The sequence below is a fragment of the Myxocyprinus asiaticus genome, chromosome 12, assembly GCF_019703515.2.
Source record: "Myxocyprinus asiaticus isolate MX2 ecotype Aquarium Trade chromosome 12, UBuf_Myxa_2, whole genome shotgun sequence".
NCBI lineage: Eukaryota > Metazoa > Chordata > Actinopteri > Cypriniformes > Catostomidae > Myxocyprinus > Myxocyprinus asiaticus.
In genome coordinates, this window is record NC_059355.1 from 43,188,502 (window position 1) to 43,215,899 (window position 27,398).

The following is a 27,398-nucleotide window of genomic DNA, read 5'->3' on the forward strand; positions in this document are numbered from 1 at the left end:
TTTAAGATTCCAACAATTTATTTGAATAATATAATGCACTTCTGGTGCAACTGAATTTTCATTTTATTGTTTAAATGTCAGCTAATTGTTGGCATTTCCTGAAACACGATGTTCTTTATACATGCTTTACAGAATGTACTGTTGTATCATATAAACATTACACTTGACAAAACAAAAATTGAACAACATTTTAAAAAGCAGCATTTAAATTAGCATTAGCGCTAAACTTTTGGTTTCTGTTCAAGTATAGGTCTCAGCAGAACAGTAATAGGTTTTTTCAAATCTGTGGGCATTTTCAAACCGGGATTGACGTTTCTAAACTATTCAATGAAAGTAGGGAATCCCAGTGTAGTAATCAGTGGGCGTTTCCAAACCAGGATGGGCATTTCTAAACTATCCAGTGAAAGTAGGGAATCTCAATGGTTTGAAAATGCCCACTGATTGGGAAAAGCACATTTTTGTTCTGCAGAGATAGAAGTTTCTTTCTGTTGGTGGAAAACGGATTGTTTGATGCATGTTTGTTGTTCTTTGGCGTAAACTGAATAGAATTGCAAATGAATGTAAAGTCACAGAAATCACACTTGCCAAGTGTATTAAACAGTTCATTTCCTAACAAAGTTCTGTATTATTCAGAGTAGAATAAAACTGCCATTCACTTAAATTAAATTGTTTTGCCTTAATCTCCTGAGAGATGAACAGTGTCACTCTGAGACTACTGTAATAGGCAAAGCAAGCATTAACAGTAATCCTAAAAGTTTAGATATCCTAAACGTTGCCGGAAGCCACTGGATGACACATAATCCTCTGCTATCAACAACAGAAACTGACACAGCGTGGAGTCAGTCGTATCATTTGGCATAAAGGTCTCTGATTAGTATAAATGTACAGCAAACTGAGGCAAAAAACTGTGCAAAATGCAACAAATGAATATGCAAATCTATGGGTCTTTATCACAGTTGGATAGTGGTTGAAAGCGTTTAGAAATGGAATCTAAAAAAATAACAGGACAGTGACCACAGTTATCTGCTGCTGTGAATATCCATAAGCTTTTGTAAGTTCAAAGAAAGTGCAAAAATCAAAACCGTGTACTGCCGTGTTGTGGAGCCTTGTGAACAAAAAGTATAGCTCAAATGTTTAAATTGAGAGATTGCCGGAAGCCACTGGATGAGACATGATTTGGGCCATTTAAAGTGGTAGTTCACCCAAAAATGAGTGGTCAAAGGTGGAGACTGATTGTAAAAAAGGACTTAAATATGAATCTGTTTCTCACCCACGCCTACCGTATGGCTTCAGAAGATATGGATTGAACCACTGGATTACTTTTATGCTGCCTGAATGTCCTTTTTGGACCTTATGAGTTCTGGTCACCATTCACTTGCAATGTGAGGACCTACCGAGATGAGAGATTCTTAAAAAATAAATAAATAAATAAAATAATAGTGTTCTGCAGAAGACAGTCAGTCATACACATCTGCGATGGCATGAGGGTGAGTAAATGATGAAAGAATTTTCATTTTTGGGTGAACTATCCCTTTAAGCAATAATGCAGAAGCAAGAGTGCTGTTGTACTGAATATCAGCATGGCTATGATTCATCCGTAGTAGAACTGGTTAGGCTGAATGTGAAAAGTAGCTCGTCTTAAAGCAATAACCTCAAAGAATAGAAAGACTGTGTCTGAAACTTGAAAAATACTGCCTAAACTATAAAAATAGCATCTCATGGAGTGGCTGAAATCAATTTCAATTTGTTATTTCTACAGATAGATAAGCATTTTGATAATTAAATATTCCCTAAACTCACTTAAATTTGTCCAAGATCATTCAAAGTGACGTTATGGTGCATTAAAATTCAGCGTGAAAACAGTATTCTTAAAACATGCCTTTTAAGGAAAGGCTCTCTGTTACATCATTGACTAACATTTTGTGACACAGCCCACTTCTCTTAAAGGGATAGTTCACCCAAAAGTGATAAGTCTCATCACCTACTCACCTTTATGCCATCTTAAATTCGTTTGACTTTTTTTTTTTTTTTTTTTTTTTCCTGTGGCAGACAAAAGCACTTTGAATGATGCATGTTTTTGCACATACAATGCAAGTCCATAACATTCACTATGACATCAGCAGGCTCCTTGGCAGGTTCATGACAGAAGCTCATTCACATTTCTTTGCTCTTGATGTGCCAAGGACACTGCAGATGTCAAAATTTATAGTAAAAAGGACTACAATTTTGGTCTGTTTCTCAACCGAATCCAGTCATACAGCTTCAGAAGACTAGGATTAAACCATGTAAATCGTATCTTTTACGCTACCTTTATGTTCTTTATGGAGCTTGAAAGTTATGGACCCCCTTTGGGTTGCATTGTATGGACAAAAACACATCATATATCCTTCAAAATATCTTTGTTTGGGTTCCACAGAAGAAATAAAGTCACATTTGAGTTTGAGATGGCAAATGGATGAGTAAATGTATCCTTTTAATTCAGTGTTCACAAACAAGGAGGTCAAAATCTAGTTTTTTCTTTGTTTTGGTTTTGTTTTTAAGGCCAAATGCAATTTAAAATATTAATAGCAGGCATGGCTATGCCTAAATATGTCTAATTTTGTTTTAGGCCTAAAATCGTGAAGGTTGCAAGCATTTGTGTTTCACAATTAATATTTTTTGAAAAAGGCAAAGAACTCCAGATGAGTTCAAGATTAGTTTACTAATCAGTTTTAAAATTTATAAAACGATAAATATATTGCAGATTCTGCTAGAGGGGTGCAAACTTATGCACTCAACTGTATACAGTGCTGTGAAATACAGTCCTGATTTCTTCTATATTTGTGCATTTTTCATACTAAATTGTTTTAGATCTTCAAATGAAATATAACATAAAACAAAGGCAACCTGAGTAAACACAAAATAGTTTTTAAATATATTTTTGAATTAAGCAAAGTTATCCAACACCTATATCACACATGTGAAAAACTGCCCCCTTAATCTTAATAGCTGGTTGTGCCACATTTAGCAGCAACAACAGAAACCAAACGCTTCCGATAACTGGAGATCAGTCTTTCATAATATTGTGGTGGAATTTTGGTGGATATTCTTTTTTTTTTTTTTTTTCAGAACTGCTTTAGTTCAGCCACATTGGAGAGTTTGAGCATGAACTGCACGTTTAAGGTCCTGCCACAGCATCTCAATCGGGTTCAAGTCAGGACTTTGACTAGGCCACTCCAAAACTTTAATTTAGCTTCTTTTGAGCCATTCAGGGGTGGACTTACTCCTATGCTTTGGATCACTGACTTGCTGCATAATCCAGATGCGCTTGAACTTCAACTCACGAACTGATGACCGGACGTTCTTTAGGATTTTCTGGTAAAGAGCAGAATTCATGTTTCCCACAATTAATGCAAGTCACCTTGGCCCTGAAGCAGCAAACCATCCCTACACCATCACACTACAACCACCATGCTTGACCGTAGGTATGATGTTCTTTTTGTGGAATTCTGTTTGATTTACACCAAATGTAATGGGACCCTGTCTTCCAAGCAGTTCCACTTTCGACACATCAGTCCTCAGAACATTCTCCCAAAAGCTTTGAATTTTGCCAAAACACCTTGATGATCTTCAGACAAGCCTTAATGTTCTTCTGGGTTATCAGTGGATTTCGCCTCGCCACTCTTCCATGAATGGCATTTTTGGCCAGTGTCTTTCTGATATTGGAGTGATAAACAGAGACCATTATTGATGCGAGAGAGGCCTGCAGTTCATTGGATGCTGTCTTTGGCTTTTTTGTGACTCCCTGGATGAGTCATCGCTGTGCTCTTGGAGGAATTTTGGAAGGCTGGCCACTTCTGGGAAGGTTCACTACTATGCCAAGTGTTCTCCATTTGGAGATAATGGCACTCACTGTGGTTCTTTAGTAACTTTAGTAAGGAAAGGGCAAATACTTTTTCACACAGGCCCAGTTGGTATTATATAACTTTTTTGCTTCAATAAATTAACATTATCATTTAAAAATTGTATTTTGTGTTTACTCCAATTGCCTTTTGATTTTGTTTGAAATTTTTTAAACAATGTTGTATGATACAGTATACACAAAAACAGAGGAAATCCGGATGGAGGCAAATACTTTTTCACAGCACTGTATATACATAGATAGGCCCTATAGCTTGTTTTCTATAGTACACATAGTGGGCACAAAACTATTTTAATGATAACCCTTTAAAATTTTGTTTGAAAAAGACAAATAAAATAGCAAGACAGGATTAATATGGGAGAGAACCGTAAAAAAAAAAAAAAAACTTGATTCGTTTAAGGCTGTCCTGGGCAGATTGTCAAAGGTGCAATATCCTGTCTTTCTGACTAATCTAGTGCCTTAAGAAAATGGAGAAAGGAATATTCAAGAATATTTTTGCATTTGTGAAAAGCACTACACAAAATACAATAACTGCATAACAACAGTAACTTCGGCGTACAATGAAAAGAACAGAGCCATTAACTCTATTATATTAATGGCAATCAGTCAGTACAATTTGCCAACAGGAATGAGAAATACAAAACAGATAATTGGCCCTCTGTCACTCAGAGAACATATCTGCCCTGTTAAGGCAGGCTGGTTGCCCAGTTCTCGCCCTGAAAGGGTCAATATTTTCACAGTCCAAATTCACACAGCTCCTTTCCCAGATAAAAGGAAGTTAACGAGGGAATCTTGGTCAAGATTTGGCATATGCGAAAAGGCTCATCTTTCTGAAGTATGTAGGGAAAAAGAGAAACATGGCTGATTCGTCTGTCAAAAGTTTCAGTAGGGCTAGTGGAACTCTTGGAAATGTTACATTCAGAGCCACGGCTCTGACCAGACGGTTGTTGAGGAACGGGTAAAAAGGAATTTTGTCTCCCAGTTCTGAGAGTTTTCCACAAAACACGCACATCCCAGTGGACTACGAAGTAACATGGTGGGGAGAAACAGGTGTGTAAACATTATAAAGAGAGGCATTTCATTTGGCAGATAATGAGGCTTCTCAGAAGAGGTAGTGGGCTGAGGGCACTGGGGGTTGACCATGACGAGGATAGTGGTGATGTTGGGGTCAAGGGCATTGGGGAAGGCAGAATTGGATGGGTTTATGTGGGCGCAGAGTTGGTTTCCTGTGAGTTAGTCCTGTATGTCTCTTCCTCCAGCACCCCACTCCTCCCCTCTCGGCTGTCCCCAGTAGGCAAATCCGTCTGGGACTTGTGTACAGTCACTGAGCCCTGGGCAAGGATGGAGGAGTGAGTTTCTTTTCCACCCCAAAATGATCTGCTAGGGACATCTGGGAGAAGAGAAATAGAGAGACTGAAAATAGATACACTACCAGGCAAAGGTTTTATTCACACCACCTCATTCTTTATTATTACTATTTTCTTCAAAACTATGAAATAACACTGCTTTTTAGTGCATTGCTATTTCAAGGTTGTGATTGGTCCAAGTCAAAAGACCCAACACTCAAAGCTCTGATGTCCTTAGATGGTTCGGCTCCCTCCAATGGAAGTCTATGAGATTGTTTCAGTTTCTTCATCCAACAGGCAAAAATAGTAAGTCCTTAGTAAATGCAGAGTCCAAAGTTTAATACCTGAGGTTATGGATTTGAATTCCTACGTATGAACCATAGAAATAATTGCAAATGTTTCTTAATTACCAATTTTCACATTAGATTCTAACATTTTATTCAGCTCCATGTGAGTGCTAAACACTGGATGGAATAGGGCAGAACCTTTACGCTGTTCTGAGATGCAGGTTGGCGCATTTTTGGAGGCATGATGGGGACCTACACAATATTAGGCAGGTGGTTTTAATGTTGTGGCTGATTGGTACATTCTACTTTCCCAGTTTATTATTCATTGACAACTATAAGTAAGCCATTTGTGGGTTTACATCCCCCAAAAGTATAAACACTGAGCCTCCCAGGCACTATAATAACACTGATGTTTAGATTTTGAGCAGCCCACTCAGCTCCACCAATCTCTTTGTATCTAAACCTATAGCTTGAGTTAGGGGTGTGGCTACTTGAACTAGCTGTTCAGCTGGGAGAATATGAACAACCATGGCAGACTTGTACAGAGGAAAATTAATTTTGCTTCGTCTACAGATGTTAAAGCCAAAATTCAAAGACTTGCTAAAAGACATGGAGACAAAGAACGGAGTAAAACAAGAGTGAACATTGGAGTCACATTTACAAGGAGAAGGACACACACACACACACACACCACCAATGATGAGATCGCTCTGGCAAATGGAAGCGCCAACAACGAGATTGCCGTACAAGTTGCTAATACACCGCTGCCTCCCCACTGTTCATTGCCTAGGGCACCAAAATGGTCAGAAACAGTGCTGTTGTTACGCTTACTAGTCACCAAGAATTATCCTACCTCTTGTGCTAGATCCCCCGCACACCAACTGACGTTCAATCCGGCGATGTTATCGGACGACCGGATTCCTCTGTCATGCTTTCTGCCCGGTGTATTTGTTTTAGTGGTCTTGTTCATTACGATGTTAAACGTTTAACCTTTTTATTTAGTATTGCCTATTTGTTCAGAGAATTAGAGAGCGCAAAAGGGCATGATGAGTCTAAGGGGTGTTGCCAAAGATTGTTTGAAAACACTTTATTTTTGTAATTCCGTTTGGTGCCACTAGTAGAACAGAAATTATTCACTTCACCTTTAAAAAAAAAAAAAATGCTCTCTTTAATGTTAGCTAAAAGAAAGTGTGTCTTATAGGTTATCTTTTAACTCTTTGGAACAACCTGTGTTGGGAGCAAGCTGCCTTGGTGGCCAAATCAGGTTTTGGAACAAAGAAAATGTAATATGGGATATTTAAGACACAAATAAATCAATGCACTATGTGGCACTATTTTCAAGTGTATAATTGTGTTCATCCTCACCAGTGTTATAGTGTTTTGAAGCCTGCAGTTGTGGTACATGGTTTGTGAGGAAAACTGATGTGTTCTGCCGACTAGTCAAACTTTCCAGTGCTGTGCCTATATGCTGGTCCCGCTCTTGATGGTCATTCTGGTGCCCGGAGAGCTGCGCCACCAATGGGTCATCCTCAGCCAGGTAGGCATATGGGCAGTACTCACGTGTACGAGAGTAGACGTTGGCATTGTCATAGCAATCTGAGCAGATGATCAGAGGCCCTGTTCCCCCTGAAAAGACAAACAACTGTTTTGTATGCAACTTTAACTATGATTAGTTAATGCATGACGATTCAGGAATCTCCAGATGTTTAAAAATCATTTTATAGAGATTACACTGACAATTAGCCATTTCTAATCAGTGAAATATTTTAGAGCTGAGCTTTTCCAGGCCTGGAAATGTCCAGGTTTTCCATGAATGTGGGAACCCTAATATTTATGCACGCAGCCTACTGTTGGGTACTGACCATTGGGTACATTTGCCTGTCCCTCTCTGGGTTCACTGCGGTGGAAGCTGCTAAGTCCAGCAAATAAAGAGCCCACATGACTCCCCATCATTCCATTAGACTCTGGGTCCACCTCACTGCTCACTTCACCATAACATACTCCTGTAGAGTACATACATTATGTATACATTATAGTATTAAACATTTATTATATACACTTCAATGCTCACAGTCGGTAGATCTGTTTCTAGTTGCACACTTGTATGTGCAGAAAAAGTACTCGTGCAAAATTTCCGCCGAATTCGCGCAAACAAATTGGTTCACTTTCATTCTAATGTTGATAATTATCTCCATAAGGAGCTTTCCACACAGCTGTACAGCCATTTGTCACTTTCTGCAAACGTATCCTTAAGTCTTGTTTATGCATTCCCTTGGCATGTCACACATCCTAAACAGATGATCCAAAATTGCTTGTACAACAGTGGTTGCACTAATCTCCATCACTTTTTTTTTTCCGTACGCACCCTCGCACAGACGCGTCAATAATAAAAAGTGTGCCGCTCTCAAAACAAGTAATAAACATCTTTTAATTAGGTGAATAGATCAAGACTACATGTATTCATCTGCATTTTTATGTAGAATCTAATGCAGATCGAGCTATAATGCCAAGCAAGACTTATAGTAGGTTAACTTAGTTATTCTATTACAACTAATAATATGTATAAAAAATATATATATTTTGGCTCAAAACATTCCATGTTTTTAGAGCCTCAGGAGCATGTGTTGTTGCGGTTCGTTCTGCACTTTATTGTAAATTTAGAATAAATGTGAATCATGATTTCTGTGTGAAATACTGATAATCTTTACATGAGCAATAAACTGAGGCCCAGAGTCAGACCTGAGACCTGTTGAAACTACATCAAGAGTTGTAAGATTTTCTCTCTTGACTGCACAAGTTTTATATTAAAATAAATGTCAGTAATGTAATGGACTCTCTCTTGCCAGAGGGATACAGCAGGCCTGAACAGGATGATCTTACCGTCAGTGCCTTTGTGGGCATAACCGTTACCATGAGAGGGCATGAGCTGCTGGTGGCTTCCATTCTCTGAGTTACTGTAGCCCTCCTGCGGCTCAGACAGAGTACCCTGAGACGACAGGTAACTGGGAATATCAGCTGGTAGGTTCATCTCATCTGTAACACAAACAGACTTTTCTAAGTTGACATTTTATATTTGATTTGTGTGCAATAACTAGTACAAAGTTAATAATTTCAAAAGTCTGTCAAACAGTTTTAATGCCTTTGTATCACCTACAAGGAGGATGAAAAGTCTAACTCAACTGGACATTTCACAAATGCTTCTACGAATGCTTTTAAATGTTTGTTGTCCTCTGACCTGTATTTGTTATACTGTAGTCTTCACTCTTTTGTCTCATGTGATAGATGACTATGACCCATACAAGTGAGGTGCCAACCACACAGCAGACAACCACCATCACAACAATGCCAACCATTGTCCATGCATCCTGACCGTATACGCTGACCACCGGGTCACAGTTGGTCGAGGGCGAGACACCGAGGTAGATATGGCCGCGCTCTGTGCCGAGTGTGTTGGACATGATGCATGTGTATTTCCCTGCGTCAGCCGGGCCGGCATCTACGATTATGAGGAGCTGATTGGCTGCGGCAAAGAAGTGACGGTCTGTCAGAACCAATGGGGCGTTGTCTTTGGTCCAGTTAAGGCGGGGGGCGGGGCTACCTCGAGCTATGCACTGGAGGACAGCAGTTTCACCTCGGGTGACGGTACGGTCCACTAGAGGGCGCTGGAACGATGGAGTTTCTTTGAAAAAGACAGAAAAGTATGAACTATCATTAGTTATTGAACAGTTTAGGATGATGGTATATGAATAATTAGTGTTAAATACACCATATGTAACGGAACAACATTTCTGACAGGCTTGAGATATACCTGATTACCAGAAAATATTGGATTAATCAAGCTGCACTTTGGAAGACTTTTCGGTTAAAATGAACAAAAGTCCCTAATTGAGCAAGCACAAAAAAAAAAAACAAAAAAAAAGTATTTAAAACTCTGTCCATGCCTAAGACTCATTGTCGCAGATAGCGCAATGTAAAGTAACAAAACAACTAAATAAGAGAAATGAGAAAACAACAGCACACACATACATACTTCAGGACACACAGATTTAGGGAACCTCAAAACTGCAGCAATGTCATCTCAAGTGGTTTATAATACCGTTTCATAGCACTGTAATGTGCATATTAATTTGTTTAACGTGTGACCACCTCTCTATTATTTCTTTTTATTTCCAAAGGAACGATTAATTATTGTAATTGTTATTTTGCATATTTCTTCATATTAATGTTGAATAAAGTATAATTAGTCTCCATTATTAAATCCCCTTTTTGTATTTTTAGTTTATAGTTTTATCATGTGCATAGGTCTACTATTGTATTATGGTTTACCAGGGTTAAAACACATGCTTCCATTTAAATTGCGATTTTATTTTTTTTTTTTTAAATGGTAGTTTCTCACCTCCAAATAAGTAGTGTGTTGCATGGCCCAGTGTGATTATTAATCCCCATAAACTGTGATTTAATTAAATACATAGTCTGTTTGTGCTGCATACTTCAGAGTGCTCTGCTCTCTGTCATCTCTCACACACGAGCGTGCGTGATGATCATGAGGTGTTTCCAGTTTAAGAGCAGCCGGCTTCACAGATTCCCTTTGAAATGTGTATAAATTGCAGATTATATATTTATTCAATTAAATCACAGACTTTTGCAATTTTTATTTGATTAATTGTGCATTCAAACATTCATTTTCATCCAAATATGTCATATTCCATGACATTCTCCGATTGTTGAATTATTAAAAAATTAACCAACTATCAACTCTTAGTTGTGAATTCATTTTCAAAACAATAAGTGGTCTGACCGTCATCGTTGTATAAAGTTTATAACTCAAAAGTTTTTGTGGTTAACACAACAGCAATGTTGAAACGAAAAAAAAAAATATTCTGTACTCTTTCAAAGCTTTAACTATTTTGTCGGCGCAAAGCAGGGATGACAGCAGATTTGTTCATGACCGCTGACATGTTCGAATTTGGTAGCCAGAGCTACCCAGGCCCCCCTCATTATAATAATAAACTTGACTGGGTTCCACATTAATCATTTAATACGATGCAATATTCATCTGGTTTCCAAAAAATAAGTAATTTTTGCACACCTTGTTCATTCACAAAGCCAAATGTTTTAGTAAAATATATGAAGGTAAATAAGATTTTTATTAAGCTTTCAAGTATGATTGTTTGTTAAATATAGTATAAACGTGCAAATTAATGAAAATGATTACATTTTACTCTCCTTGTGTTAATTTAGTGAAAAACTGTGGGAAACATGCCTTCATTATTTTTAAATAGATTGTTATTTAATACCTTTGAAATATTAATTTTACTTGGCTACAATGGCTGTTTAGATGAAATGATGGTTCCTCTGATCGAAAAAAAAACCAAAAAAAAACCACACATGCTATTTCAGAGCAAAAACATAATTATCAAGATATATACTGAATACTGTCAATTTGCTGAAAAATATAGAGAGAGAATTTCTGAAGCCATATCGCCCATCCCTAGTTATTACTCTAGCTCTGCAGGTGAATATCTCGGAGTGATCATAGGCAAAGTCCAGGTCACCTCAAGCCATAAGTTTCATCTGCACAAAACAGCTGTGCCGAAACACAACTAGCGTAAAATCTTCCTCTGCAATTTTAGATTTCAACCCCATAGAAAGACAAAGTCCAAAGTTCCGTAGTGAAGCTTTTAGGTATCAAATCATAGTTATATACTCTTCTGAGAATAAAGACTTGTGATGTTTGATAAAAGACCCAGAGGATCTTTTTTTCATTTTGTAATGATGTAAGATCAGCATCTTACCCAACACAGTAAGAGTGGCATTGGCCGAGAGGCTGCCCGCCTCGTTTTTGGCCGTACAGCTGTATACCCCCATATCTTCGGCCTTCACATTGGCGATGAAAAAAGTGTCATCATCTGGCATGACATGCATCCTCCTTTCGCGAGCGGCGGGAAAATTGATACCGCCATCTTTCTGCCAGGCGATTTGGGGTGTCGGGTGTCCCTCTGCAGCGCATTCCAATCTAGCAACCGTGCCCGTGCGGATCGTCAGGTCCATGGGCGTCTTCAAGAAGGCAGGGAGCTCTGAGGAAAGCCATAAATTATGCGTTATTATTTTCACATCATTTTGAAAAATGATGTATTGTCATATACTTTATCCAAGGTTAAAGGAATAGTTCACCCAAAAATGTCTTCCCTCTACAGAACACAAAGAAATTCTGAAAGATAAATGGTGTGTGCCTGTCCATACAAATCAATGAGGTCCAACACTTCAGCTCCAAAAAGGACATAAAGGCAGCATAAAGGTAATAATTTAATCCATGTCTTCTGAAATCATATGACTGTAAGGCGGGGTGCCAAGGTGTTTGCATTCAAAGGACAGAACTCCCCAGGTAGGCAAAGAGCAAATATATAATCTCTGAGAAAATCATCATAGAACCTTTCTCGCAAAGACACCATCTCACACCCAACTGAGAATTGCCTCATTGTTTCCTTCTCATATTTGGTCTCTCCCCTCCTACCCCCTCCTGTCCCTCTCAGCTCAAAATCACCTTGAAACATATGTAAATCTTGTAGGTAGCAAATGTCTAATTATATGTCTGGCTATTCACGTTTCATATCATTGAAAAGGTCTCATTACCTTAACTGTAAAATACATCTTAACACAGTTATGAGAGTATAGAATGTCTGACCAAATTCGGTGGGCGTGCCTACCTCCTGTATGCAGATAAGGTGAGACCCCAGGACTTCCAAACCTATTCATCCCCAAATTCTTATTGTCACTTCATTTGGTTGTGGTCTGGGTATTTAAGGAAATTTAGCACATTGTTTATTGGAATTTTCTGTAGCCATAAATCCCCGTATTTACAAACTAAGTACTCTGCTGAAGTCAGGAATGCATCTGTTACTCTTAAGATTCATCTTTGAGCATTAGAGGTTTTGTATTATTTCTGAACTGATTATGTAATTGGCTTGATACATATTTACCTGACTAATAAATTGTTAGACTTGATTCTGAGTTATTCAGATATTCTTGCTTTAGCAGATTATGTTAAGTTCTTATTGACACAAATATGTGATCAGTGTTAGTACAAACTAACAGCTCAGCGTTGATAGAGCATCGGGCATGTCTTCTGAGACCTTAGCTTTCTGGCTAACTATTCAACATTAAATAAGGGTACCTAGACTGTAGGGATTATATATAATCACTATTTAGAACAACAAAATGTTTTCTAAATTTTGGTTGACTCACCAAAATAATGTTGGTCATTATCTCTGATTACTGTTAACATTATTCTGGCCAAGGGTACATACGAAACAATGGAGACTAATTAGATGTATTATTTAGATACGGTAGCATTGGTCGGCCTACCCAGATAGTATTAGACACTCCTTCAGGCTGAGAGTAGTGTTATTTGAATTAAGTGTATGCAGATCTAGGGGGACCAAACAAAACTATTATTCAGATAAAAGCATGCAGGGAGCAACTTGTCTGAATAGTATTAGTCAATTACCTCTGGATAATGACCCAATACTGGCCAGTTTGTGGAATGATCACGTATATACTCGGCCGGTGCGTAGACTCTACTAAAAGGAATCAAAATGAATGAGTGCAAAAGTATAGAATTAACTAGAATAATCAAGTATCCAAATCTAGATAAGATCTCAATTGATGATCAATAATGATTAGAATCTCAATCTAAATTTGAGATCTAATATAACTTGAGTCAGATTAAATTATTAATGGAGTCAGATTTGGTCTTAACCAACTCAAATAGTTATGATGCTACAGCCACACGTGCACAAAAAAGATGAATGTGCTGATACCTTCACCACTTGAATTCCGCAATTGGGCCAACAAGGTGGCATTTTTACAATATGATGGGTTTTGTGTGAGAAACAATATAACATTTTTGCTATACATTTTAGCATCTGCAGTCTCCTTGGCACGTTCGTGAGAGAAGCTCGTTCAAACGCCCTTGTGCTTCTTGCATGCACAGAGCGCTCTCACCCAAAACCGATCATATCTCTTCGGAAGACATGGATTAAACCACTCGAGTCGTATAGATTACCTGTATGCTGCCTTTGTGCCTAAAAGTTTTGGACCCCATTGACATACAATTTATAGACAAACACACATCATGTTTACTTAAAAATATATTTGTTTGTGTTCCACAAAGAAAGTCATACGAGTTTGAGAAGGCATTAAAGTGAGTAAATGATTAGAGAATTATCATTTTGTGATTAACTCTTCCTTTAACTTCAGTTAGACTGTTTCCAAAACTATTTTAATGAAAATCTAAATTATAATAATGTCATTGCCTACTTATTGCCTAATGGACATTTGGGTTAGTAAATGTTTACATGTACAAAAAAAAGGTTTACATATTTAGACAAATTACTTGTTTCTATGGCACATTTGTGCACCTTTGTTAGTAATAATGACAGCAAAATACTTAATCACTACATTAATTCGCCTATATATTCTCTTGGAAAATACTGAAAAACAAAGAAAGTGGCTATAGTAAAATGTCACATCACACAAAAATGTATAGAGGTTGCAATCTAACTACCTTAAGATAATTGATGAAGCCGCTGACATTTTGGTAGTTTTTACATGACATCACAATAGTCAAGTAGGAGAAGTCAGAGTGTTCATAAAATTCAGAGTTTCCAACTTCCAAAAACTCTGAATTTTGACATGAACACAGCATAATTTCTTGATTGGACACCTAGCACAAAACATGCAGGCCACTGGCTAATCAAACTTTTAAAGAGCACTATTCCCATTTACAGAATCGTGAAACCTCATTTAGTTTTTGAATCATGTTTGATAATCTTAAATTCTATTATTAGCGAACAAAACTGCTCTTACATCTGTATTATAAACTGGTATAAACAGAATAATTACGTCACCGAGGTCTGCACCCCAGAGAGTTGTTAAGTCTTTGTACAACAGAAATAGAAAATTACATTAAAGAGCTCTGAAAACCGCTTTGGGGAAATGAAGGTAAATAACGGCCGAAAAAGAACAAGAGCCAAAATGCTTATCACAGCAATGGAAAGATTATAGTACTTCAGCAATACACCAAAACAAAAGCCCTACAGACACTTACAAATTCATCCTAATGCAGCATAATCAACACTTTAACAGAAAATCAGACACGTTAACTCTGTGACTGGAGTTTTCATTTTTCCAAAGAAAACGTGAGCAGTGCTTGCTTTTACAACTGTATTTGCAATGCCTGTACAGCAGAAAAACAGCATATTTAATTCTAAGAGTAAGAAAGTACATTTTATCATGTGACAAACTAAATGATGTCTGTTTTTGATGCAAGAAACCTTGACAAACACAACTAGAATTCAGAGGGAGGAAATGCTATGAAAGTGCAAAATATAGTAAGAATAAGTAATAAGAATAAGAAAATAAAGACAAAAATAAGAAAATCCTAACGGGGGGGCCTGGGTAGCTCAGTGGTAAAAGACGCTGGCTACCACCCCTGGAGTTCGCTAGTTCAAATCCCAGGGTATGCTGAGTGACTCCAGCCAAGTCTCCTAAGCAACCAAATTGGCCCGGTCGCTAGAGAGGGTACAGTCACATGGGGTAGCCTCCTTGTGGTCGCTATAATGTGGTTTGTTCTCGGAGTTGAGCGCGTATGCCGCGGTGGATGGCGTGAAGCCTCCACACGCGCTATGTCTCCATGGCAACGCGCTCAACAAGCCACGTGATAAGATGCACGGGTTGATGGTCTCAGACACGGAGGCAACTGGGATTCATCCTCTGCCACCAGGATTGAGGTGATTCACTACGCGACCACGAGGACTTAAAAGCACACTGGGAATTGGGCATTCCAAATTGGGTGAAAAAGGGGAAAAAATCCAAAAAAAGGAAAGAAAAGAAAATCCTAACAGCCCTTTGACAGCACATCTCATTTCTATAAATTAAAAACTCCATTAGCGGTGACTAACCATTGACGGTGAGCTTGGCCAGAGTGGAGTAGTTGGAGCCAAAATGGTTGGAGACCACACATTGGTACTGTCCTTCATCTGTAAAGTTGACGTTGAGCAGGTGAAGTATGGTGGTGTAGAGAAGGTGGTGGTCCTGGTACCTAGCGTAGTTCTGCACCGGACCTTCATACAGCACTTCTCCATCTTTCCTCCAAGCGGTGTTCATGGGCGAGTCACTGCTGCTGAACGCAGAACAATTCAGAGTGACATTGGTGCCGCGTAAGGACACTGCGGTCTTGGGGTGAGCACTGATCTGAGGTTTCGGGAAGTCATCTGTAAGGGCAGGACAAGACAGACATCACAAAAAGCAAAATGTCTCTTTTTAAGAGTTCATTTTATTTATTTATTTAATGCTTAACATTTACTAACCATAAAATTGGTTAAACCTTACTTTTCATTATACATACATTTAAAATTTGGTGTAAAACCATGACGTTCATGTCCATGTTTTGTCAAATACCATTTCAAACTCAGTAGTCAGGTTTCCATCCAAGTTGCAAATAAACTTTTTGTGAAAAATCAATAAATCGCAAAAACTTCAAAGTAGTGGTTTGCGGAGGCCTGGGTAGCTCAGCAAGTATTGATGCTGACTACCACCCCTGGAGTCGCGTGTTCGAATCCAGGGTGTGCTGAGTGACTCCAGCCAGGTCTCCTAAGCAACCAAATTGGCCCGGTTGCTAGGGAGGGTAGAGTCACATGGGGTAACATCCTCGTGGTCACGATTAGTGGTTCTCGCTCTCAATGGGGCATGTGGCAAGTTGTGCGTGGATCGCGGAGAGTAGCATGAGCCTCCACATGCGGAGTCTCTGCGGTGTCATGCACAACGAGCCACGTGATAAGATGCGCGGATTGACGGTCTCAGAAGCGGAGGCAACTGAGACTTGTTCTCCGCCACCCGGATTGAGGTAAGCGTGCCACCACGAGGACCTACTAAGTAGTGGGAATTGGGCATTCCAAATTGGGAGAAAAAGTAGTGGTTTGCGATGATATTGGTCCGCTGGTTCGTTTGGCTATGAGCAAACTGTTCAGTCACAAGACTTGAGGCAAAGTCATATGACATTTCTGATGCAAATCTAGGAATTTATTCTACAGTATAATTTTGTTTCCATTGTTGTTTTCTTACCGAATAAAAAAATCTATCCACCTCAAGTAACGAACATGAAATTTTTTTACCTCCACCATTTTTAATGCAATATCCTATAGTTTGCATAAAATCCATTTATGGAAACCCAACTAATGTGGAGAAAGGAAGAATTTGAATAAACTCAAAATTGTAACAAATGTTTATTATCTAACAAATGGGACTCACTTTATATTAGGTGTCTTTAACCACCTTGTACATAAAAATTTGATACAATGTACTTGCAGATACAAGTTACATTTTACTTACATTTAAAGTACCTGCATTTTATTACATCTTTAATGACACTGTTAACCTAAACCTACCTCAACCTAAAACCCAACCATACCTCAACCTCAGTGGAAGCAAATATAAATCTTGTGAGAATTTTGCGGAACATCATGTAGTTACATAATAAATACATTGTATGGTGTATTTTAATGTTAGTACATAGTAGTTAAAGACACCTCTTATAAAGTGAACAACAAATGTTAATGAAATGTCTAGAGAGGGTCACAAACTTGACGATTTTCTAGAAGAACTTGCCAAAATGTCTCAAAGCCAAAATGAGATACTTAAGAAAGAAAAAGAGCTTTAGGTTTCACAGCATAAAAACAATAATAAATGTGTTAAGGGCTTCTAGATTTCTTCTTATATAATGTCAAACACTTTTTATTGCAATTACATCCTACACAGAGCTACTGGTCACGTCATACAGTATATCTGACTAAGTCCACTGGATTTAGATGTTCGAGACATCATTTCCAAGGACAGTTCTTTACAGTACTGTACAAAAGTGTGTGGATGTGTGTGCAAGAGAGAGTTTCAACAGTCAGGTCACTCACTGCAGACAAACTCCTCTGGTTTTACCATGAACACACTAGATCCTGCTAGGGAGATGGGATGCGCACACACAGCAGTGCAGGATTGCTGGAAGTAGCTGTCAATCAACCACTGGCCAAACCACTGCAGTTGACAGTCACACAGGAGACTGCTGGTGTTCAGATCACTGTAAAAAGGCAAATATCCATGCAATACTGAAAATACAGATAAAAAATATTATACTAACATGAAAACATTATATACTTCCAATATAGATTCCTGTATTTTGTCAGTATGGTCTGTTACAATAGACTGATGGAAAAAAAAACTTACAGTATTTTAAGTTTCAAATGGGAGAATGCATCCGGATGAATAGACATGATACCATTGTTACTCAAGTCCCTGCAAAGGATGCAGCAAAATTCAAAATTATTATTTCAAATCTTTTGTGTTTAAAATGAACACTGGTTATAACATTGTTTTTTTTTTTAACCCCTGTTCTCCCAATTTGGAATGCCCAATTCCCACTACTTAGTAGGTCCTCATGGTGGCACGGTTACCCACCTCAATCCGGGTGGCAAAGGACAAGTCTCAGTTGCCTCCGCTTCTGAGACCGCAAATCTGCGCATCTTATCACGTGGCTCGTTGTGCTTGACACTGCGGTGACTCACAGCATGGGAGGCTCATGCTACTGTCCGCAATCCACGCACAACTTACCACGCACCCCATTGAGAGCGAGAACCACTAATCTCGACCACGAGGAGGTTACCCCATGTGACTCTACCCTCCCTTGCAACCGGGCCAATTTGGTTGCTTAGGAGACCTGGCTGGAGTCACTCAGCAATAACATTGGGTTTTACAGCTGTTGTTTTTTTTCACAGTGTAATTCTACATATGCAAATCAGAATAATGTAAAAGTATTAAATATATATTTCTGTGTGATCTAATCTTTAACAATATTCATACAACATTTTAAGTAGGGATGCACAGTATATCAGTGACCATTTCTGTATTGGCCAATTAAAAACTGGTAAAGAACAATATGCATTGTGAACAGTTCTATATAAATAAATTGCAAACTGCTTTCTGGCATCAGCAATTAGGCCAATATCGAAAGCAGATGAAATCAAGTTTTCCCCCAATTTAACGAATATACTTTTTCAATACCAGGTAAAGGTATCAAAAGTATGTGTTATCCTCCTTTTCTACTGTATTCATTTTATAACATTTTGCTGCCTGATTTTTCCTTAAGCAAGAAAAATTGCAGTTTGGCGCTTTAGTGAATGCTGTATATAATAGTAATGCAAAGTTTGCTAGACAAAATAGAATGGATAAATAATGTGTCATCACATCGGTTATCAGCTTTTGGTATCGGGCACAAAAAATATGACTGCATCCATTATCTTAAAACATAATGTTCCTGAAATACTCTGAAGGGCTAAAAGAGACTTACAAATGCTCAAGCTCCATCAGACCCTCAAACGCTCTCTTAGTGATGGTCCTGATCTTATTATTCTGTAAAAACCTAAAAAACACACAAATGCACATGTCAAGCCACGCTTCATATCTGAGTTGCATCAAACGACTTGTATCCACCAATAAACTTACAGAGAGTTGAGCCGCTTCAAACCAACAAACATGCCAACTGAGTCCTCGATGGCGAGGGATATCTCATTATTACGAATATCTCTGGAACGAACAAACATCAAAAAGAAACATCAAACAGAGAACCATCAGAATATTAAACTCCAAACTGCAGCAGAGAACAATGCTTTTTAAATGATTCATTTACAATGTCAGAGTTGCTTTCTTTTTGAGAGTGTAGTTCTACATAAAGAAATGGACTGGAGCTTCTAGGGCTCTATTGCGTAACGAGGAGGTTTTGTGTAGACTTGCTGGCATGTGGGAGTTTTGTGAGATTGTCTACGTGCACTGTTGGTTTCAAAAGGCTGACATCTGTAAACAACTGTGCCAAAAGAACATGCTGGAGGTTAAGTAAGGTGGGCACATTTGAAAGTGCTCTTTTTCTCTATGGAGTGAGCTGGTGTTAACTAAAGGGATAAACTGAATCTACTGACAACTATTTACTCAATATAATTTGTAGAGCTAGAGCACTATACTACTTCCATGCTATTAAGAGTCATGTCATTAATATTTGTTACATATATACTTACAGTATAAAAACACACACATACAGTACTGTGCAAAAGTTTTAGGTACTTGTGAAAAATGTTGTATAGTGAGGATGTCTCCAAAAATAATGACATAAATAGTTTTCATTTATCACTTTAGGTCATATAAAGTCCAGTAAACATAAAAAAGCTAAATCGGTGTGACAACCTTTGCCTTTAAAACAGCACCAATTCTCCTAGGTACACCTGGACACAGTTTTTCTTGGTTGTTGGCAGATAGGATGTTCCAAGCTTCTTGGAGAATTCACCACAGTTCTTCTATCTATTTAGGCTGTCTCAATTGCTTCTGTCTCTTTATGTAATCTCAGACTGACACGATGTTCAGTGGGGGGCTTTGTGGGGGCCATGACATCTGTTGCAAGGCTCCCTGTTCTTCTATTCTAATCTTTTCTATTTGCAAAAGTAATGTTTGGGACTCTAACATTTATATTTCCTATTGACACTAAAACTGAAGATATAAATAACCAGCTTAAGATAAATGCTTTTGTGAAACATGTGTCTAAGACTTTTGCACAGTACTGTATGTGTGTGTGTGTGTATATATATATATATATTACCATACATACATACTGTATATAATCATCATAGGAAAACAGTGTTTGTCAAAATGTATTTTTGTATTGTGGCTGTAAAGTTGCCTTTTTTTTTTTTTTTTTTTTTAAGACTAATGTAGTAAAGAAGGTATGGAAGCCTGTTTAAATAATGCATTACCAAGATTTTATTAAAGGGATAGTTCACCCAAAAATGAAAATGATCTCATTATTTACTCACCCTCATGCAATCCCAAATGTGTATCTGTTTTGGGTGAATGTACCTTTTAAAGGTACGAGTTGCACATATTTTTTGTGGTAATCAATATTATGGCACCAATGCTGTCAATTGAGCTTTAAACAGTGTAACACATGATATAAAACTAGGAATCAATGCACTGTGCTCTTTAAACTTTTCATTTAATACTACTCAACGAAGAAGTATCATTATGAATTTTAACTGTGGTAAGATTACTAGGTGTATTACAAGCCTTTATGAATACCTTTTTGATGTGTTATATAGAAGCTAGAGGCTTAATAAAAATGTTCATGACCATATGAATAAAATTAGAGAATGAGTGGGAATGTGGGTTATCTCACAGTGTGCGGACGTTAGCCAGGCTGCTGAACACTCCTTCTCCCAGGTGTGTGATTTGATTGTCACCCAAGTTCAGACTCTGAATAAGGCTAAGACCAGTAAACACCCAAACTTCCAGCCGACTCAAGTGATTGAAGGACAAATCCCTGGAAACAAAACACACAGACACACTCTAGTGGAAAAACACAAAGAAAGACAAATGAAAGAAACGAGAGACTGACATAAGATGCATTTAAAGAGCTGACATTTAAAATGTTAAGAAAGCTGTCAAGAAATAAACTATAATAGTGCATGAGTAGTTTTGGGACAACATGAGGGTGAAAAACAAGATGACAACAGTTTAGTTTTGGGGTGAACTATCCCTTTAAAAGTTAAGGTCACTCACAGTTCTTCCAAGCGATGGCAAAATTCCCAGGCGTCGGCTCGGATGAGTCCGATATTGTTCTGATTGACTCGCAGAATGCGAAGCATGTGCAGTCCATACAGCCAGCCTTTATTCAGTTCTGTTAGATTATTGTACTCCAACTCTCTGAAGGGGGACACATTAACAGAACACAAAACAGCCATCAACCAATGAGTCTGAATCATGCGGAACACAGGCTTTAACGTAAAGATGAAAAGTTTCAATTTAACTTTTTTTTTAAAAGGTTAGTTCACCCAAGAATGAAAATTCTCTCATAATTTACTCACCTTCATGCCATCCCAGATGTATATGACTTTCTTTCTACAGCAGAACGCATTCAAAGAAAAATAGAAAAAAAAAAAAAAATCTTAGCTCAGTAGGTCCATAAAATGCAAGTGGATGGTGATCAGACCTTTTAAGCTCCAAAAATTCTAGACAGTCAGCATAAACATCATACATATGACTCCAGCGGTTAATGTCTTCTAAAGCGATACGATCGCTTTTGGTGCAAAAAATATAAATATTTAAGTACTTTTTAACTATAAAGCAACATTTCCCATCAGCAGCAGTATGCGTGTTACGTAATCGCGTTGCCATGTTCACACGAGAACTAACGCACGTGCGACACACCCGGAAGAGCAGCGCTGTTTACAACCGAGTAGGAGGAACACTGTACAGAAGCTTTGTTGGTTTTGGTTTAGATCTGTATTTGTTTCTGTTTGTTTACTCACAATGGTGCATTTTTGTGCTTATCCTGGATGTCTCAACCGAGAGAAGAACATGAGATTAGGTCCGTAACATGCAAATGCGTCACACGAGACACCGCGTGAACTCAGCGTGAATGGGTATACTGCTGCTGATCGGAAGAGATGCTTTATAGTTGAAAAGTACTTACATTTTGATCTTTTCTGCACCAAAAGCGATCATATCGCTTTAGAAGACATTAATTTAACCGCTGGGGTCATATGGATGTTTATGCTGACTGTCTGTGATTTTTGGAGCTTCAAAAGGTCTGATCACCATCCACTTGCATTTTAAGGACCTACCGAGATATTTTTGAGGGTGAGTAAATGATGAGAGAATTTTCATTTTTGGGTAAACTATCCCTTTAAGTGATGTAATCGATTAAAATGTGAAATCCCACAGAGCAGTTCATGATGTATAGAAACCCTGAAAGCCTCACAGCTCCTCCATGTTGTCCAGACCAAATAGAGCTCCATCCATCAGTTTTGTGATGCCATTCCGCTGCATCTTCAATGATTTAAGAGCCTTCAGTTCTTTAAATATGAGACTTTCCACCACACGGATCCTGTTTCGTCTCAACTCTCTGGAAAAAGATGTCAAGAGGGGGCACATTATGATGTGATAATGGAAAGCATGGTACTAACAATCGCAGAGAGACATCGACAAAAAAAGGAACTCCCGACTTGATATTATCAGTGTGTTTAGCAAGCAGTAATCCTGTCAGATACAATCTAATTGAGTGATGCAATAAAATCCTATTTTTAAGTCATGAACACGCACAAGACTTGGAGCTGAGAGAGGGTGAACACTTTATCTGGCAGCAGAGACAGTCGGTTTTGGTTGATCTTCAACACCAGAAGGGAGCTGATGTTTCCAAAACAGCCAGGCTCCAAAGAACTTATCTTGTTTTTGCTCAGGTTACTATAGTGATGGAGAAAGGAAATAGAAAGACAATTAAGAACCTCACAACTAATCAAAAGAGAGGATTCACAATCTTTTGAGTAATGTCACAGCAACTGATTGCTTAAAGGCTCAAGGTCTTTTGAAAGCATTTCTATTTACTCTAGTTTAGCCTAGAAGTTCAATGGAGACTTTCAATGGATGGATTCATGTAACTTTTTAAAACAAAAGCCTGGAGACAAAACCTGTATAACAAATTAAAAACTTACAGGTATTTCAGCTGCATGGGTGGGAATGATCCAGCTTTGAGCTCATTTATAGAGTTCGAGCTCAAATCCAGACTTTCCAGCGATGAATACGGCAACAGTTGTTCCGAAACGATTTCAGAGATTCGGTTATGAACACTGTAAACAACAGATGGTACATGAGTTACAGACATATCAAACTTATTTCATATCTTTGTTAATGACCATTCAATTTCAAAGAAATGTTAAAATAGTAAACAATCAGTCAAACTATGTAGCGTTAAGCCCAAAGTATACTTTGTTTTGACGTGAACGTGGAGCATCTGCCTACAGCTGAACGCTCGCCTTTCAAAGTATACTTAATTTGACTGTGCGCATACACAGGCAGTTGGCGCATGCGTGCTAAGACTGCTAAGACATACTGGACTATTTCTCTTCAAGAGTTTAGACCCATAAACTTGTCTTTACATTCCTTTAGACCCGTGTTCTAGACATGCACATCCACTGTTGTTATTTCCAGATTCGTCTCCTGTTGTGAAAGCAACAGCTTAACGGTGAGTGGTGCCTCCTTGTGGACCCATTATTCAGTTCAAATAATTCCAGAAGTATATGCATTCTGTTAGAAAAATCAATTATATGAGCACTCTGCTGATGATGAAATTTACGTCACGCTGTCCTGTCCTGTGTGACCTAAGTATACTTTGGGCTTTAACCTTCAGCTTTATGAATGAAAGCTAATCTTTATTACAGAACACCTCCACATATTTCAAAAGCCATAAACAGCAGTAAAACCAGAATAATGGCAAACAAGGAGGGTAACTTACAGTGACAACACTGTGATGTTGGATGAGGCATCTCCAAGGAAAGGCAGCGCTTCAAGTTCATTTTGATTCATGGACCTAAATTCAAACAGAGAGAGCGATTAAAACCTGAAAAAAGGAGTCTAAAAAAAAGGATCTACCGATCTCAGTTAATAAATGTTTCAGAGAACAATATGAGATAATATTATGAATGGAGGTAGACCGATATATCGGTTTTACCAGTTAATCGTTGCCGATAGTTTCCTTTTTTGGAACTATCGGTTATCTGTAAAAATCTATGCTGATAGTTGTGGCCACTGCAGGATTCTAGAGTATAACAGCGGCAGAGGTGAACTAAAAACAATCACTGACACATCGTAGGGATTTGGTGTACCTAAATCTTTAATCATTTTAATACATATGATTCTGTTTTCTTTTGATAAGTGTTCTAAATTGAAGCAAGGGCATTCAAAAAAAAAAAAAAAGAAAGAAAAAAGGAAACATACTCCATGAGCAGATACATCGTGTCTCCAACTTGATATCTTATGAATAATAATAAACCTTGATCCTTATTAAACATCATCTAGTGAATACACATGCTATAAAATAAATAGCTTCATTTAGTAAATACTTAAATATAGAGCCAAATATAGAGCGTTGTAATGGAGCCAAGTGTCCGTCATTTCAAAATAAGAGTGCATGGTGTGTTTCTGGCTTGTTTATCTGGATTTTGGTTTAACAATAAACTGGATCTGGGATTTTATTCATTTTGGACTCTTGTAGCTTCTGTGTCTGCGCCTGTCATAGTAAGGAAAGACTAAGAAATGTTTTAACATTATATAAATCGATTTTAAAAACTATTGGCCAATTAATCAGTTATCAGCTTTTTTCACCACTTAAATTATCTGTATCAGGAAAATCCACTATCGGTTGACCTCTAATTATGAACCTAACTACTGCAAAAAATAAAAATAAAAATAAAAAGGCAGTAGCAAAAGACTCAGCCAACAATGTCTTGTTCCATGGTATTCTTTGAAGTGCCTTACCATATCATGGTATATCAATATGTTAATCATATAGTACCATCAAAATATCACATGCATATATATCATACGCATCAAAATATCATATATCATATTCGCGCTATGCGACTAAAATATGTCTGTAATTAGCCACAATATTCAGATTTTACTCGCCAGAGATTGAGTTGTGTAGTGGCAAAGAACTTCAGCACCACAATTCTTTTACTGAATCAGAATAAAGAAGCTGGATTCAGCCTAGTCTTTTACTCATGAGTGCGCGCCCTGAAAGAAATGTACCTAATTTGGCTGCAGTGGGTCCGGAGATGTTATGAATCTCGCTGTCACCATCGCTTTAGTTGAGCCATGCAATGGCATTAACATTGACATTGCATTTAACAACGTCAACTCTGATTTTGCTTAAAGGGGTCATAAAATGGAAAAACGAATTTTCCTGAATATTTAGACATATAAGAGGTAACTGTACTATAAAAACATACTGTAAATTTCAGAACTCAAAACTACCTCCCCAATCTAAAAAGAGCATTTATAGTTCCCACCTTTCTGAAACGTCTCGTTTTGAAAACTGTGTTCGTGACGTCATGAGACATTGCTCAGTTGTATTTACATGGCCCACAACATGCATCATCACACACTTAGCCCAGCCCACTGGCGTTTAGTTCGAATCGTAAACAGAGGGAGAAAGACTGGCTTAGTGTAACCAACTGACCAATCTGGTCTATTTTGACGTTTTTTGTTTTTTTTTTGCATATAACATGCATTAGGCAGACGTCTTTGACTGTTGTCATGTTTATCGCGCCACTTTTAAAAGACGAGGTGTCAAGTTACAACTCAGAAAAGGAGATGCCATTCAGTTTCATTCAACTGTTCTGCGTCTTGTGTTCTTATTAAACATAAACACCAATAGAAAATATAAACCTATCTAACAGAACTTTCAACGTTTCGAGTTGGTTCTCGATTCCCAACGCCTCGGAATCGATTCCCAGCCCTATGAAACATTACTATAGCAATGTCCGAGAATAGAGCTACATTTATTAGCAATACAAAACGCAGAAAAGCGACATTTGATGGCAGAAACACTTTTGGAAGACTCAGATGATGTGCTGCATTTTGATGACAAAACACTCAAAATAATTACAGACTCCCACGAAGTATGATAATGCAGCTATGAAAACTTTATTTCTGCAGCCTTGAAATTAAAAGTGCATATCGGTCATTTAAAAAATGTATATATATATATATATATATATATAAAAATAATAATATCGGTGGATCCCTAGTTATTTGTTACTTTTCATTTCCATTCATTTCATGTTTACAGAACAGGCCTATTATTCCGGTCTATAATTTGCACCATTTCATCCCACTTTATACTTGAATATAGTTTCAATGAAAATAACCCAAACTACACTACAAGGGGGGAAACAGATAATTTCAGGTAAGTGAAGGTGGGTGAAATTCCCACAAAAAGTTACATTGTTACTACTACAGTTGGGCTATTGTTACCGTAATTCAAAAATGTATGTGGCATCAAACTTTTTGCGATTTAGTTTCATTTTTAAAATAACAGTTTTAGCTAACACACATATACAGTAGTATTGTAGTAAGTTATTTTGGAGGACTGCATGGTTGTCATTCTGATTTTTGTGCAAAGGATCTTTTGTTATGGAATATATGCATTCCATGACAGAAGATATGGTAATATATTACATACTTAACACTCTACTAAAAACTACATCTGATACCTGTGAAGCTCCAATCATAAATTGCACCTTAACTACTGTAAGCATTCTACATGTGCAAGTGCAACCCTTAACATGTGCTTGAGGCTGATCATCAGGGCACGTAAACAACCTTTACTTAGGAGACTCTTTTACTTACGCATGGGTGATCCATGCTGGCGCTTCCAGGGATACAGTAGACAGTCTTTTCTTATTGCAATCCAGCCTTTGAACCGCACCTGGACCACTGGAACAAATACAAAGAGAAGGGCAAGTGTCCTGGCCCACAACACTCACTATGAACAGGATCAGGACCTGGAAGGTGGGCCATCCCTCCGCCATTTTGAGTGTCTAGATCGCAAATGATCACTCCAAATTATGGCATTAATTAAACAGACAGACTAATACGGGTTTTAGAAATTATCTCTGCTTTCGTATGCATCCGAATAACATTGGTAATCATTGCAGAGATCCCTTCAATCCAATCCGGAACAACTTGGAGCCATCACTTCTCCTCAGTCCGTCCCTTCGCAATTCCCTTCTTCTTCTGCGAATTCCCAAACGGAGCAGCGTCAAACAACCTTCAAGATGCCGAAATGTGTTTTAATTATCCCGAAGGAAGCCATATTCTATGGAATATTTGCGTATGATAGCGATATCAAACATAGCTGAAAAATCTCATTTTTAAACATTGTTCCTCGACTTTTTTCCTTATGAAAAACAAAACCGTCTTCCTTCGTAGACACGT

At 38.0% G+C, this 27,398-nt stretch overlaps 1 protein-coding gene across 1 annotated transcript; it reads right to left on the minus strand.

The window, feature by feature from the left end:
• LOC127449188 (leucine-rich repeats and immunoglobulin-like domains protein 2) lies at nt 1–27,398 on the minus strand. The gene is made up of 18 exons (XM_051712436.1): nt 26,811–27,398; nt 23,914–23,988; nt 23,114–23,248; nt 22,725–22,865; nt 22,384–22,527; nt 21,183–21,326; nt 20,800–20,943; nt 19,086–19,166; nt 18,931–19,002; nt 17,811–17,879; nt 17,501–17,664; nt 15,497–15,808; nt 11,330–11,611; nt 8,770–9,213; nt 8,415–8,567; nt 7,397–7,537; nt 6,900–7,160; nt 1–5,291 (listed from the first exon to the last, which is right to left on the minus strand). Exons 1-18 carry the CDS (start codon nt 26,990–26,992, stop codon nt 5,104–5,106), a joined length of 3,132 nt encoding a protein of 1,043 aa, XP_051568396.1. The 5' UTR covers nt 26,993–27,398; the 3' UTR covers nt 1–5,103.

Coding starts and splice junctions, on each gene's coding strand:
- LOC127449188 (XM_051712436.1), bottom strand. CDS start 26,992: ATGGCGGAGGGATGGCCCACCTTCCAGGTCCTGATCCTGTTCATAGTG. Junction 21,327..22,383: donor CTGGACAACATGGAGGAGCT/GTGAGGCTTTCA, acceptor GTCCCCCTTCAG/AGAGTTGGAGTACAATAATC. Junction 20,944..21,182: donor TGCCATCGCTTGGAAGAACT/GTGAGTGACCTT, acceptor TTTTGTTTCCAG/GGATTTGTCCTTCAATCACT.